Source organism: Oncorhynchus clarkii, chromosome 16, assembly GCF_045791955.1.
Source record: "Oncorhynchus clarkii lewisi isolate Uvic-CL-2024 chromosome 16, UVic_Ocla_1.0, whole genome shotgun sequence".
Taxonomy (NCBI): domain Eukaryota; kingdom Metazoa; phylum Chordata; class Actinopteri; order Salmoniformes; family Salmonidae; genus Oncorhynchus; species Oncorhynchus clarkii.
Genome location: NC_092162.1, coordinates 33,812,405 through 33,828,118, shown reverse-complemented (window position 1 = coordinate 33,828,118; position 15,714 = coordinate 33,812,405). Strand labels below are relative to the sequence as shown.

Sequence of the window (15,714 nt, the reverse complement as noted above, 5' to 3'; positions counted from 1 at the left end):
TTTGTTCAGTATATATACACACATATACTATATATACAAAAGTATGTGGACACCCCTTCAATTTAGTGGATTCGGCTATTTCAGGTACACCTGTTTCTGACTGGGGTATAAAATCGAGCATAGCCGTGTGACAAACATTGGCCGTAGAATGGCCTTACTGAAGAGGTCAGTGACTTTCAATGAGGCACCGTCATAGGATGCCACCTTTCCAACAAGTCAGCTAGTCAAAGTTCTACCCTGCTAGAGCTGTCCCGGGTCAACTGTAAGTGCTGTTATTGTGAAATGGAAACGTTTAGGAGCAACAATGGCTCAGAAACAAAGTGGCAGGCCACACAAGTTCACAGAACGGGACCACCTAGTGCTGAAGCGCATAAAAATCATCTCTCCTCGGTTGCAACACTCACGACTGAGTTCCAAACTGTCTCTGGAAGCAACGTCAGCACAGTAACTGTTTGTCGGGAGCTTCATAAAATGGGTTTCCAGCTAACCATGCCAATCGTCAGCTGGAGTGGTGTAAAGCTCGCCACAATTGGACTCTGGATAAGTGGAAATGAATTCTCTGGAATGATGAATCACGCTTCACCATCTGGCAGTCTGGGAATCTGGGGTTAGCAGATGCCAGGAAAACGCTACATGCCCCAATGCATAGTACCAACAAACTCCTTTGGGATGAATTGGAACACCAACTACGAGCCAGGCCTAATCGCCCAATATCAGTGCCCAACCTCACTAATGCTATTGTGGCTGAATGGAAGCAAGTCCCCTCAGCAATGTTCCAACATCTAGTGGAAAGTCTTCCCAGAACAGTGAAGGTTGTTATAGCAGCAAAAGGGGGGTCCAACTCCATGTTAATGACCATGATTTTGGAATGAGATGTTCGACGAGCAGGTGTCCACATACTTTTGGTCAGGTAGTGTATCATTCACACTGATATAGGGGCAAGGCCTGCTCTTAATTGCATTATGACTGAACATGCCAAATGTTGTCAATAAGCAAGCAATGTTTTTTTCACCTTTATTTAACTAAGCAAGTCAGTTAAGAACAAATTCTTATTTACAATTACGGGAACATTGGGTTAACTGCCTTGTTCTGGGGCAGAACGACAGATTTTTACCTTGTCAGCTCGGGGATTCGATCTAGCACCTTTCGGATACTGGCCCAACGCTCTAACCACTAGGCTACCTGCCGCCCCCACATTCATAACTGATAAAGCCTAAAAAGAGAGCAAATAACTTTAATCAAATTCTAAAACATCTTGTTTTAAATAGGCTATACAGGCACCATAATTGCTTCCCGTAATATGCAGTCATTTCAAGATGCAGTAATCTCAATGCTTTCCACTCAAGCACGAGTGGTCTTTCTACAGATTTAAGAAGGCTGTGGTTAAACGCTTAGTGTTCTTTGAGTACACAACAGGAAACACTGCTGAGCATATCTTCCTTTTTAGAAAATACAAAACTGGCGCACGCATGCAGCAGGCACACACACACTCCATATCAGTTATAATAGTTGAGTGGTCTTACTAAAAGTATGAAGCGGTCTATACTCCCAATCAGACTACTAGAATTTAGTGCCTGAAGTGTGGTGTTAAAGTGGGTGACAGTTTGCAGGACTGATAGTTTGTTTCGTCTGTGACCTAGTTCAACACACTGCTTGAACACAGACTTGATTCTATTCCCGGTTGAAAACTTTGTCATGGTGGAGTGTGGCTTTGAATGTCAGCCAAGGAAATTACTCTGCTAAGTACAAATCTAGTGTCATGGATGTTATTTACGAAGCAAAAAGTATCCCGCTGGGCACACTGGTTGAATCAATGTTGTTTCCACGCCATTTCAATAAAAATATGTTGAACAAAGGTGGATTAGAAGTTGAATTGATGTGCGTGCCCAGTAGGATGTGTTTGGTTCAGTTAGACCTAGCAGGGATTGAGGAGCAATTAGTTTGATGATCTATGTGGCTTCATTTTTTCTCTACAGTTAAGTTACAGGGGGTACTTTTGTTAGTCATATGACATGAAAGAGTCACTTGAAACACACACACACACACACACACACACACACACACACACACACACGAAGTAGGGGTGCTGAGGGTGCTGCAGCTCCCTATTATTTTTTCTCACCTCGAGGCAAATACCATTTCTTCCATCTGGAATGTGTGACAGCTTGGGTCAGGTATGGATGTGTTGTTCTGCTCTTTCACAGAAAACCACCACCATGACAGTATACCTGCAGGGCGCTCTACATCCTGGTTGAAATTGGGGTGTCGTACCACGGGCCGGGACATCCTGGGGGCGCGGGCTCACAAACACACATGCACACGCACACAGGGAAGCTGCAGACATTGACACATTAGAAGGGGACACAAGTGGGAACTGAATGGATCTGTTAAACGACCATGGAAAAGTATTGCATTTTGGAAACACGTGTACCACTTGTAGGCAAGGAATGTAAACACATTTGACTTTCCTTGCCTGTAGGGACAGTTTCTCAGGCTCAAATTAAATTACTCCTGGCCCGTCAGGAAGTCCAGGATCCAGTTGCAGAGGGTGATGTTCAGACCCAGGGCTCTAAGCTTGGTGTCGAGCTTGGAGGGAACAATAGTGTTGAATGCTGAACTGTAGTCAATGAACAGCCTTCTCACATAGGAGTTCCTCTTGTCCAGATGTGTTAGGGTTAAGGCTGTCATTACATTTTGTTAGCTGGTTATTGTCATGCGAAAGACTGCAGGTCTCACGGTAATTGACGTTAATTAACATGAACAAGCTACTGGATGTGCGCCTTTGGAACATATACATTGAAACAGTGGTGTAAAAAGTACCAAATTGTCATAAAAGTAAAGATACAGCACCTTAACAAAAAATTACACCCAGTAAAATACTACTTGAGTAAAAGTCTAAAAGTATTTGGTTTTAAAATCTACTTTAAATCTGCTAAACATCGAAGACAGGCATCCAAAAAATAAAAGCATCTGGTAGTGGACTAAGTTGTGAAAAAACAGCAGAGCACTCACAACAACACAGGCAGAGATCTAGTTGATCTTAGAATGCTCATTAGAGTGCATTCGGAAAGTTCTCAGACCCCTTGACTATTTATAAATTTTGTTACATCATAGCCTTATTCTAAAATGGATTAAATCGTCCCCCCCCCCCCCCCCCCCCAATCAATCTACACAACATACCCCATAATGACAAAGCAAAAACAGGTTTTTAGAAATATTTGCAAATGTATAAAAAAACAACAACTGAAATATCACATTTATACAGTGGCGTAAAAAACCACCCTACTGCCTCTGATCTGGCAGACTCACAAAAACACACAAGCTTAATTTGTAAATAATGTCAGTCTAGGAGATAGCCCCTGGCTTTCCGTAAATTAATTTTAAAAAAAGAAAATGGCGCCATCTGGTTTGCTTAATATAAGACATTTTAAATGATTCATACCTTTACATTTACTTTTGATACTTAAGTATAATTGGAACCAAATACTTTTAGACTTTTACTCAAGTAGTATTTTACTGTGACTTTCACATTTTCTTGAGTCATCTTTTATTAAGGTTATCATTACTTTTACTCAAGAATGACAAAATCGGGTACTTTTTCCACTACTACATTTACATAAGTATTGAGAACTTAGTACTTTGTTGAAGCACATTTGGCAGCGATTACAGCCTTTTTTGGAGAGTTGCTCCCATTCTTCTCTGCGGAACCTATCAAGCTCTGTCAGGTTGAATGTGGAGCGTTGCTGCAAAGCTATTTTCAGGTCACTCCAGAGATGTTCGATTGGGTTCAAGTCCGGCTCTGGATGGGCCACTCAAGGACATTCAGAGACTTGTCCCAAATCCACTCCTGCGTTGTCTTGACGGTGTGCTTAGGGTCGTTGTCCTGTTGGAAGGTGAACTTTTTCCCCCAGTCTGAGGTCGAGTGCTCTGGAGCAGGTTTTAATCAAGGATCTCTCTGTACTTTGCTCCTCCGTTCATCTTTCCCTCGATCCTGACTAGTCTCCCAGTCCCTGCCGCTTTAAAAACATCCCCACAGCATCATGCTGCCACCACCATGCTTCACCGTAGGAATGTTGCCAGGTTTCCCCCAGATGTGATGCTTAGCATTCATGCCAAAGAGTTTAATCTTGGTTTCATCAGACCAGAGAATCTTGTTTCTCATGGTCAGAGTCCTTTAGGTGCCTTTTGGCAAACTCCAAGCGGGCTGTCATGTGCCTTTTGCCGAGGAGTGGCTTCCGTCTAAACACTCTACCATAAAGACCTGATTGGTGGAGTGCTGCAGAAATTGTTGTCCTTCTGGAAGGAGTAACCATTGGGTTCTTGGTCACCTCCCTGGCCAAGGCCCTTCTCCCTCGAATGCTCAGTTTGGCCCGGGCGGCCAGCTCTAGGAAGAGTCTTGGTGGTTCCAAATTTCTTCCATTTAAGAATGATGGAAGCCACTGTGGTCTTGGGGACCTTCAATGCTGAATACATTTTTTGGTAGCCTTCCCCACATCTGTGCCTCGACACAATTCTGTCTCCGAGCACTACGGACAATTCTTTCCTCATGGCTTGGTTTTGTCTCTGACATGCACTGTCAAATGTGGGACCTTATATAGACCGGAATGTGCCTTTCCAAATCATGTCCAATCAATTGATTGGAGTCCACCTGTGGTAAATTCAAGTTGTAGAAACATCTAAAGGATGATCAATGGAAACGGGATATACCTGAGCTCAATTTCAAGTCTCATGGCAAAGGGTCTGAATACCTACGTAAATAAGGTACTTTTGTTTTATTTTTTAATACATTTGCTGAAAACCTGTTTTCACTTCATCATTATGGGGTATTGACGCGGAGTGCCTGGACACAGCCCTTAGCCGTGGTATATTGGCCATATACCACAAACCCCCGCAGTGCCTTATTGCTATTATAAACTGGTTACTAACGTAATTAGAGCAGTTAAATGTTTTGTCATACCCGTCAGCCAATCAGCATTCAGGGCTCAAACCACCCAGTTTATAAATGGCTTTATACAATGGGTGGGTCTAATCCTGAATTCTGATTGGTTAAAGTTACCACTGGCTAAATCTATGACGTTAAAATGCCTATTTACTGCGCAAACCACTGTCTCATCAGCCCAGGCAGAGAAGTTATGAACTTGATCTCCACTATAAAAAGCATCTAGACATTATCTTACATTTCTTTTAGACTAACATTTAGTTTTCAACAGCGGAGATTTGTATAAACCTTACTGTCGGTCTCTCTGACATTTGCAACAATATTCAAAATTGATCTCCAGCTGTCACATGGTGATGAACGTGTCGGGGACGGCAGTCAGGACAAGACAGACAGGCAGTGTTTCTCAGCCAGTTGAAATCATGAATCAGCTGGCATAATTTTTATGGATATATACAAAGAAATGTTGATTGAAAAAAAGTTCAAATTAAATGAATTGCAGCTAGTTGGCAGTCTTTCCAGCTTCAGTTTGAAGTGATTGTGTTAGCTGTGTTGTTGGCTAGCTCCTCTGACCAACAGTGTCCTGAAGAGAGAGCACATTTTCTATGCCAGGGGAAATCATGTCTCATTAGCGCATTGTTATGGATGTGTCCAAATAAATGTCACTAGAAAACAGCTTAAACAAATGCAGCTACTTTTGTTATTCTGTCTGCACTGTTTGACGTGACTGTAAGTTAGCTGTAGTTGGCTAGCTAGCAACAAGGGATAAGAACGTTGCCAGCCAGTATGACAACGACTGGGTCGCGTCCATAGAAACAGAACAAAAAGATTGAATGGCTGGGTCGCGTCTCTGGCAACCGAACCAATAGAATGAACGACCGACCACCTGGCTTGGGTAGCAACCCTAGATTTGTTTCGGGACCGTATCTTGTGGAAGGATGAAATAGTATATACATATTTATCAAAATAACGTTTTTTATGAAAATGTCACTCATTATTCAAATATGTTATATTGGATATATTGGCATGGTTTGGCGGCCCGAGACGAAGTCTTGGTGCTCCGGTACCGCTTGCCGTGCGGTAGCAGAGAGAACAGTCTATGACTTGGGTGACGGGAGTCTTTGACAATTTTTGGGGACTTCCTTTAACACCACCTAGTACATAGGTCCTAGATGTCATGTCAGGAAACTTGTCCCAGTGATGTACTAGGCCGTACGCACTACCCTCTGTAGCGCCTTACGGTCAGATGCCGAGCAGTTGCCATACCAGGCGTTGATAGAACCAGTGCTCTCGATGGTGCAGCTGTAGAACCTTTTGAGGCTCTCGGGACCCATGCCAAATCTTTTCAGTCTCGTTTCCACTTCAGTCCCGTTGATGTTAATGGGGGCCTGGTCGGCCCTTCTTTTCCTGTAGTCCAAGATCAGCTCCTTTGTCTTGCTCACATTGAGAGAGACGTTGTTGTCCTGGAACCACACTGCCAGGTCTCTGACCTCCTCCCTATAGGCTGTCTCATCATTGCCGGTGATCAGGCCTACCACGGTTGTGTCATCAACAAACTTGGTTGAAGTCATGCTTGGCCACACAGTCGTGGGTGAACATGGAGGGGACTCAGCACGCACCCCTGAGCGGCCCCAATGTTGATGACTCAGCACGCACCCCTGAGTGGCCCCAAAGTTGAGGATGGCATCTGCGTGGCAGATGTTTTGTTGCCTACCCTTACCACCTGTGGGCGGCCCATCAGGAAGTCCAGGATCCAGTTGCAGAGGGAGGTGTTTAGTCCCAGGGTCCTTAGCTTCGTGATGATTTTTGTGAACACTATGGTGCTGAGCTGTAGTCAATGAATACGCATTCTCTTTCCAAACCACCCAACTTTTTTGTGTTATGTTTATGTCCAATGGCCGATGAGCACTGATACGTTTTATCTATAATAGCTTTCTAGCTAAGATTTTGAAAGTATGATGTTGACATGATCAGTCCAAAACTAAGGTAGATATAACATGATTTGAAGTTATTTTATCTGTGGCCAATGACCTTGAGCCTTCTTATATGGGCACTTCTAATGTAAATCTATGGCAGAACCAAAGGCGCTTGAACTTTCTAGCTCTCCCTGTATAAACACCATGGGACCACGCAGCCGGCATACCGCTCAGTAAGGAGACACGTTCTGTCTCCTAGAGATGAACGTACTTTGGTGTGAAAAGTGAAAATCAATCCCAGAACAGCAGCAAAGGACCTTTTGAAGATGCTGGAAGAAACAGGTACAAAAGTATCTGTAAAACGAGTCCAATATCGACAACCTGAAAGGCCGCTCAGCAAGAAGAAGCCACTGCTCCAAAACCACCATAAAAAGCCAGACTACGGTTTGCAACTGCACATGGGGACAATGATTGTACTTTTTGGAGAAATATCCTCTGGTCTGATGAAACAAAAATAGAACTGTTTGGGCATAATGACCATTGTTTTGATTGGAGGAAAAAGGGGGAGGCATGGAAGCCTGAAGAACACCATCCAAACCATGAAGCACGGGGGTGGCAGCATCATGTTGTGGGGGTGCTTTGCTGCAGGAGGGACTGGTGCACTTCACAAAATAGATGGCATCATGAGGTAGGGAACATTATGTGGATATATTGAAGCAACATCTCAAGACATCCATCAGGAAGTTAAAGCTTGGTTGCAAATGGGTCTTCCAAATGGACAATGACCCCAAGCATACTTCCAAAGTTGTGGCAAAATGGCTTAAGGACAACAATGTCAAGGTATTGGAGTGGCCATCACAAAAGGATGAAAATTCACCCAACTTATTGTGGGAAGCTTGTGGAAGGCTACCTGAAAAGTTTGACCCAAGTTAAACAATTAATGGCAATGTTACCAAATACTAATTGAGTGCATGTAAACTTCTTACCCACTGGGAATGTGATTAAAGAAATAAAAGCTTAAATAAAATCACTGCTATTATTCTGACATTTCACATTCTTAAAATAAAGTGGTGATCCTAACTGACCTAAAACAGGTAATTTTTACTAGGATTAAATGTCAGGAATTGTGAAAAACTGAGTTTAAATGTAGTTGGCTGACACGGAACCCAAACCGGCTGCGCGCGCGCCATCGTGCATAAATATATTTTGTCCCCCTACACCAAACGCGATCACGACACACAGGTTAAAATATCAATACTAACTCTGAACCAATTACATTAATTTGGGGACAGGTCGAAAAGCATTAAATATTAAGGCAATTTAGCTAGTTCGCTTGCATTTGCTAGCTAATTTGTTCTATTTAGCTAGCGTGCTGTTGCTAGCTAATTTGTCCTGGGATATAAACATTGAGTTATTTTACCGGAAATGCACAAGGACTTCTACTCTGCCAATTAATCCACACATAAAACGGTCAACCACATCGTTTCTAGTCATCTCTCCTCCTCCCAGGCTTTTTCATCTTTGATGAAGGACTTTGACTTGCAGCACGGTCTGTGTCAGAAATTGGAATGACTTCTATTTTGCCGTGGCAACGCAGACGCTCGTTGGCGCGCGCGAGCAGTGTGGGTCCAATAATTGAATAACATGGATATCAACATTTATTTTTGCAACGCGAGCGCAAGCGAGCGGTGGTCAGCCTGTAAGGTGTATGTAAACTTCCGACGAACTGTATATTTATTTTTTAGCTAAACAGGTGGGGCTCAAAACGCCATTGGTGCGCATATGAAGTCCTATATGCTATTTTTTTGTTATTTGGCAACTTTAGTTGTGAATGATACAAACCTTAGAATATGCCTTAGAAATCAAAATACTTATGGGCTGCTTGATGCAACTATAAGCTATTAATGATTTGAGAAAGTTGCAAAATAAGCTTGTGCTCGGTTTTCTCCAGCGTTCATTATTTCACACATCAGAATATTCTCAATTTAATCTTGTCTTTACTAATATGTACATTTTGTTTAGATTTAGAATGGCCCATAATTTCCCACCGGTATATCCCATGTGGGGTAGGCTACTCAGGTTATTTCGCCATGCACAAGTGACATTCCCCCCAAACTATGTATGCCATGGGCTCTCCAGCCCTGTTCCTGCAGTTACCCAGTGCTTCATTTGGGAAACAAAGTGAAATCTGTTCGGGAACATCAATAGCAACATGTTTTCACAACGAAACATCTTTCATTAAACTGTTGACAGCCCCTCTCGACACGCTGTAGAAAGCAATGAAGGCAAGAGGGGAGGAGATAGATACGCACGGTGGTGAGATATTCTGAAGCCAAAGTTAATGCGTCAGTCTATTAATTATGAAAATATAAAGAATGCCCTATTACTAGGCTTTTCAAAATACAAATTCACTATAATGTTCTGTAGGCTAACTAAATTAAATCCTTTTTATTTTTTTCATTTTTCTGCCTTCTGTAATATGCCGGTAGGCTATGTATTGTATAAAAGCACGATCATTATTTTAATTCCGTTTTTTTTTGGGGGGGGGGGGGGGGGGGGGGCTTATATATAGGCCTGTGTGTATCCATAAGCTCTAATATGCATATGGATGTTTTGAATTAATCATCACTTTAGAAGGCACTGTCCATTTCTTTGTGTTATGCTTTGAAACATCCACAATGTTAACCACTCAGTTTCAACCTGTTATTGAACTTTTTCAAATTGATCAATCACAGTGAGGTGAGTATTAAAAGCACAATGTTTTGATGACAAGTTTTTGATGTGATTTTCAATTGCATTTACATTTATGTCAGAGTGGTTAGAGGGACAATAGAGCCGAGTAATAGGCCATTAGCGACCTGATGATCGTTAGTGAGTTGGGTACTACTAACATGTCCAGAGTGCATAAAAGGAGATTACCGTGGCTCAACGGGTCATGACTCAAGACTGCCGGTGTGGCGGTAATGCGGTCACTGCAATAGCCCTAGTTAGGGCCGTGTGAATAGCGATGGAAATGGCATCTTCCATGGATCTTTTGGAGTGGTAGGCAAATTCGAGTGGTTCCAGTGTGCCTGGCATGCTGGCCTTGTGGGCCATGACCAGTCTCTCAAAGCACTTCATGATGACCGGGGTGAGTGCGACGACAGGATAGTCATTTGGGCATCTCACCTTGGTTTTCTTGGGCACTGGGATGATGGTGGTCTCCTTGAAGCAAGTGGGGACGACAGCCTGGGACAGGCTGTCCGTGAAGACATCCGCCAGCTGGTCAGCACACACTCAGAGGACATGGCCAGGGGTGCCATCGGGGCCGGAGAGTTTTCCTCACATCAGCCTCGGATAGCGAAAGCACTGGTCATCCATAGCAGCGAGAGCCTTCCTGAATGGCTTGGCATTGTCTGCCTCGAAGCAAGCATAGAATGTGTTAAGCTCATCTGAGACGGAGACATTTTAGCATCAGAAACTCCAGGTCATGTGAACAGGAGCTAGAGATGTTTTCAACTTCGGTACACCAGGAAATGTTGATCTGGAAGCATACACTTCTACCTTACTCTCACCATAAGCCGCCGTTCGATTCATAATGGAAAATGGATCGAACGGTTGAATAGCAGAGTTGAGTGTTGTCCTTCAGCCACGTTTCTGTAAAAATAAAGACAGCATTCCCAGATGTCCCTCTGCAATGTAACATTTGTTTTTCCTTATTGGACCAGTCCAGGTAGTCTGTCCCTGCTTCAGTCAGTATTCTTCCATTTGGTGGTAAAAACATTATTTATTTTTAAGTCCAGTTTGCCTTTTTTATATCTGTAATGTACAGTTTTGATGCTACCAAATTTCTGCTATTGTACTTTTCCACAAATAAATCAGAAGGATTTTTTTGTACACACACAGACACAGACACAGACACACACACACACACACACACACAGTTAACCTGTTGATATTTTACTTGGCAACATATTTCTTGAACAGAACTGAAAAACTGGAAAGCAGTAGTAAAGGGTCATAAAAAAACGTGATTTTTTTTTGTTGCTTCATCTAATTGATTGTAGCAGGTTCAGATGGTAACAGACTGAAGCCAACACTAATTCTGAATCTAGTCTTGTCAACCATCTATATTGAACAAAAATATAAAACAATTTCTAAGATTTTACTGAGTTACAGTTCATATAAAAATAAATATTTAAACAGCATCTTGAAATGCCACACCTGTCAGGTGGATGGATTTTCTTGGCAAAGGAGAAATGCTCACTAAAAGGGATGTAAACATATTTGTGCACAAAACTTGACAGAAATACGCTTTGTGTGTGTATGGAACATTCCTAGGGTTTATTTATTTCAGCTCATGAAACATGGGACCAACAATTTACATGTTACGTTTATATTTTTGTTCAGTGTATCATTTTATACAGTAGCAGCACATTAAAAATACCCACTGTTACCCCAACCCCTCTCACACATACTCTAGCTCACGGGGCGGCAGTGTAGCCTAGTGGTTAGAGCGTTGGGCTAGTAACTGCAAGTTCAAATCCCCAAGCTGACAAGGTAAAAATCCGTCGTTCTGCCCCTGAACAGGCAGTTAACCCACTGTTCCTAGGCCGTCATTGACAATAAGAATTTGTTCTTAACTGACTTGCCTGGTTAAATAAAGGTAAAATAAAAAATAAATAAATACAGATAAATAAATCAAAAACTGGGCCTCCCGAGGGGCTGTGCCACAACCGGCCGTGGCCGAGAGTCCCATAGGACGGCTCACAATTGGCCCAGCGTCGTCAGGTTTAGGGGAGGGTTTGGCAGGGGGGGGGCTCATCGCGCTCTTGCCTATGGAGCAACAAGAGGAACTGCCCCTCCCTACCACTAGGCTATGCTCTACCCTACACCCCAACCCGAGTACTCCTATCTACCACCTCCCTTTTAAGCCCAGTCAAAGATCCCCCACCCCCATACTACCACTGACTTGGCTGATGGCAACTATAATGCACTTACTATGACAGAGATGGCTAGGTGGGACAAGATGAATGCACAAACTAAGTCGCTCTGGATAATAGCGTCTGCTAAATGACACATGTAAATGTAATATCATGGCCTCGTTTACAGTGTATTCATACTTAGTGTCTCTTCTTCGCCTTCTCTTTTTTCTTCTGTTCCTGGTATTCAACAGTCTTTTTGTGGAAAATTCCTGGGGAAAAAAAAAAAAAAATAGAGTAGATGATTAATTTACTCCTTTATGATAAGCAAACATATACCCCAGGAACAAGCTGGCTTCATTACCATGGCAAACAACTTCAGAAATGGTTTCTAACACATAAGTAGCATCTTTCAAATACTGTTCGGTTATGTAAGTATGTATAATTTAAATAAACTCTCCCTCGCACAAGCACCTTGCTGGGGGCTCGCTGGCTGCTGCTCCACCTCCTGGATAAACAGGTCAAACATCTGGGTCTGGAGGAACTTCTTGACAAAGTGCCGCGTGGTCTTGGACTTGATGGTCTTGTAGAAGGCTCTGCTCTGGAACACCCCCGGCTGGCCCCTGCTGTTCCGCGTCACGTACAAATCAAAATGGCCAACAGTCTTCACGAAGAAGGACAGGAAGGCTTCCGAGACCACGCTGTTCAGCTCCTCCACAGCTGAGGGGGAAATGGTACACACACGGTCCAGGTGGTTCCTCAGAGGGGTGTCATTTGGGAGTGCTCATGAGCCATAACACTCTGGCTCTCCAGTACCACAGTAAGGCATCACATTGACCTTCCACCAGTTTGTGTTACTATGATGACACATGCTAATTTTCCTTAACCTCTCATTACTTCGAAAAGATCAAAGAAAGCATAAAGCAATCTAAAGGCAACTGCCAAAATAAAGGATATACCAACGTAAAGACAAAGTGTCTTAATAGGGCGTTGGGGCACCACGAGCCACCAGAAAAGCTTCAATGCACCTTGGCATAGATTCTGCACGTGTCTGGAACTCCATTCGTCCATGAGAAATTCCAGAATTTAATGTTTTGTTGATGGTGGTGGAAAACGCCATCTCAGGCGCCACTCTAGAATCTCCCACAAGCGTTCAATTGGGTTGAGATCTAGTGACTGGAACCAACTTTAAACCCCCTATGCTCCTTTGAGACCTCTCAAAAAGTCAGATGGGCAACTGGACATTTTTATACATGACCCCTATGCATGATGGAATGTTTTAATTGCTTAAATAACTCAGGAACCACACCTGTGTGGAAGCACCTACTTTCAATATACTTTGTATCCCTCATTTACTCAAGTTCTTCATTTATTTTGTCAGGCACCTGTATTTTCAGAGGTTACAGTTAATAAAAGGCATGTATTCATATCACATTTGAATTGTGTCAAAGTATGTCTATCTGAACACCTGATGTGGTACTGCAGGTGCAAAAGTGTGATAATCTCTGGACACTTCGTGAAAGAATATCCCATGCAACACATCATTTGCATTTTGGATAATCAGCTTTTTTATATATGAAACTACTCACTGGATTTTTCTTTCCTGTTTCTTAGTGCCTGCAGTATTTCATCTTGAAGCTTAGGGGGCAGAATAGACTTCTCATCCCCGATCTATGAAACAGAGGAACCGTATTCAATGGTATGTCAAAGCAAAAAATACATGACCCCCCCATAGTTTTAAAGCTGCAGTATGTAACTTTTTGGGCGACCAGACCAAATATAGATCTGTCGCTCATTGAAAGGGAGTCTAGGAAGCTGTAAATCGGTTCTGTGTGTGTTATTTCTATGCTTCCCGTTCTTAAGTTTTGTTTGTGTCTTTTACTTGTCGGTTTTGTACACCAGCTTCAAACAGCTGAACATACAATATTTTCGGTCATTGAAAATATATTCTAAAGCGGATAATTTATTTTTGCTTTAGAGTTAATATCATGCAATTCTACACATTTTGCCATGGGGCATAAAGAAAATGTTACAGTTTCTAAGCACGCTGTTTTACAGCAAATTTCCTACCATTGAACACATTTTGCCAAGGGTAGAGAGAAATGTTTGCAGTTTTGAATATGAAATCTGAGTAAGACTGTCTAACAAAAACAAATGGGGACCCCCCGGCCGGTAATTCAACCACAATTACTAAGTTTAGATAATTGTTAAGTTAGTCTAGAGGCCAATTAAAACAATGTTAGCTGACATGGGCTAATTGAGTGACTGACTGACATAAGTGAAAAACTGCTGATGCACAACCAAGTTTCAAAATTGCACCCTGTGTATTCTATTCTAACTTGCAGTCAGTGAAGACCCCACCAAGTTAAAAAAAAAATTATATATATATATATATATATATATATATATATATATATATATATATACAGTACCAGTAAAGTGTTGACTCAAACCCTTGAATGAGTAGGTTCTTCTTTCACTATTTCTACATTGTAAAATAATAGTGAAGACATCAAAACTATGAAATAAAACATGGAATCATGTATTAATCAAAAATGTATTAAATCAAAATACATTTTAAATTTGAGATTCTTCAAAGTAGCAACCCTTTGCACACTCTTGGCATTCTCTTAACCAGCTTCACCTGGAATGATTTTTCCACAGTCTTGGAGTTCCCACATATGCTGAGCACTTGTAGGCTGCTTTTCCTTCTCTGAGGTCCAACTCATCCCAAACCATCTAATTTGGGTTGACGTTGGGTGATTGTGGAGGCCAGGTCATCTGATGCAGCATTCCATCACTCTCCTACTTGGTCAAATAGCCCTTACACAGCCTGGAGGTGTGTTTTGTGTCATTGTCCTGTTGAAAATGAAATGATAGTGGGACTAATTGAAAACCAGATGGGATGGCGTATCGCTGCAAAATGCTGTGGTAGCAATGCTGGTTAAGTGTGCCTTGAATTGTAAATAAATCACAGACAGTGTCACCATCAAAGAACCCCATCACACCTCCCCCTCCATGCTTTATGGTGGGAACCACACATGCAGAGATCCGCTTATCTACTCTACATCTCAAAAAGACATGGCGGTTGGAACCAAAAATCTCAAAATGAGACTCCGACCAAAGGACAGATTTCCACCGGTCTAAGGTCCATTGCTCGAGTTTCTTGGCCCAAGCAAATATCTTCTTCTTATTGGTGTCCTTTAGTGGTGGTTTCTTTGCTGCAATTCGACCATGAAGGCCTGATTTATCCAGTCTCCTCAGAACAGTTGATGTTGAGATGTCTGTTACTTGAACTTACCATCCATTCTGAGGATGGTAACTCTAATGAACTTATCCTCTGTGCCGTCCTTTCCCGTGGCAGTCCTCATGAGAGCCAGTTTCATCATAGCACTTAATGGTTTTTGCGACTGCACTTGAAACTTTCAAAGTTCTTAATTTTCCAGATTGACTGACCTTCATGTAAAAGGTAACAGACTGTCATTTCTCTGATTATTCTTGCCATAATATGAACTTGATCTTTTACCAAATGGGGCTAATACCCCTACCTTGTCACAACACAACAACTGACTGGCTCAAACGCATTAACTTCTTATGGCTGCAGGGGCAGTATTGAGTAGCTTGGATGAAAGGTGCCCAGAGTAAACACTAGAAGTTTAGAAGTTAGAAGTTTCTAAAACTGTTTAAATGATGTCTGTGAGTATAACAGAACTCATATGGCAGGCAAAAACCTGAGAAGAAATCCAAACAGGAAGTGAGAAATCGGAGGTTGGTCGATTTTCAACCCAGCCCCTATTAAATACACAGTGGGATATGGATAAAGTTGCACTTCCTAGGGCTTCCACTAGACCGTCTTTAGAAACGTTAGAAACTTGAATGAGGCTTCTAGTGTGTTAATCTGCAAAATTGTAATTATTCGCCTACCTCCTCATGCCTTTTGCACACAATGTATATAGACTCT

General features: G+C 42.3%; 1 protein-coding gene across 3 annotated transcripts in view; it reads right to left on the bottom strand.

Moving 5' to 3' along the window:
* LOC139368333 (DENN domain-containing protein 2D-like) overlaps positions 1 to 15,714 on the bottom strand; it is a 56,720-nt gene that overhangs the window by 13,086 nt on the left and 27,920 nt on the right. For 2 of the 3 annotated variants that reach the window (XM_071107091.1, XM_071107092.1), the window contains 3 exons: positions 13,343 to 13,424; positions 12,228 to 12,473; positions 11,147 to 12,025 (listed from right to left, as the gene is read on the bottom strand). In XM_071107091.1, coding sequence (XP_070963192.1) covers positions 11,955 to 12,025; positions 12,228 to 12,473; positions 13,343 to 13,424 — 399 coding nt within the window. In that variant the 3' untranslated portion in view covers positions 11,147 to 11,954. Of the gene's footprint in view, positions 1 to 11,146; positions 12,026 to 12,227; positions 12,474 to 13,342; positions 13,425 to 15,714 lie in introns of those variants that run through there. The other variant, XM_071107090.1, reaches the window with a different exon arrangement.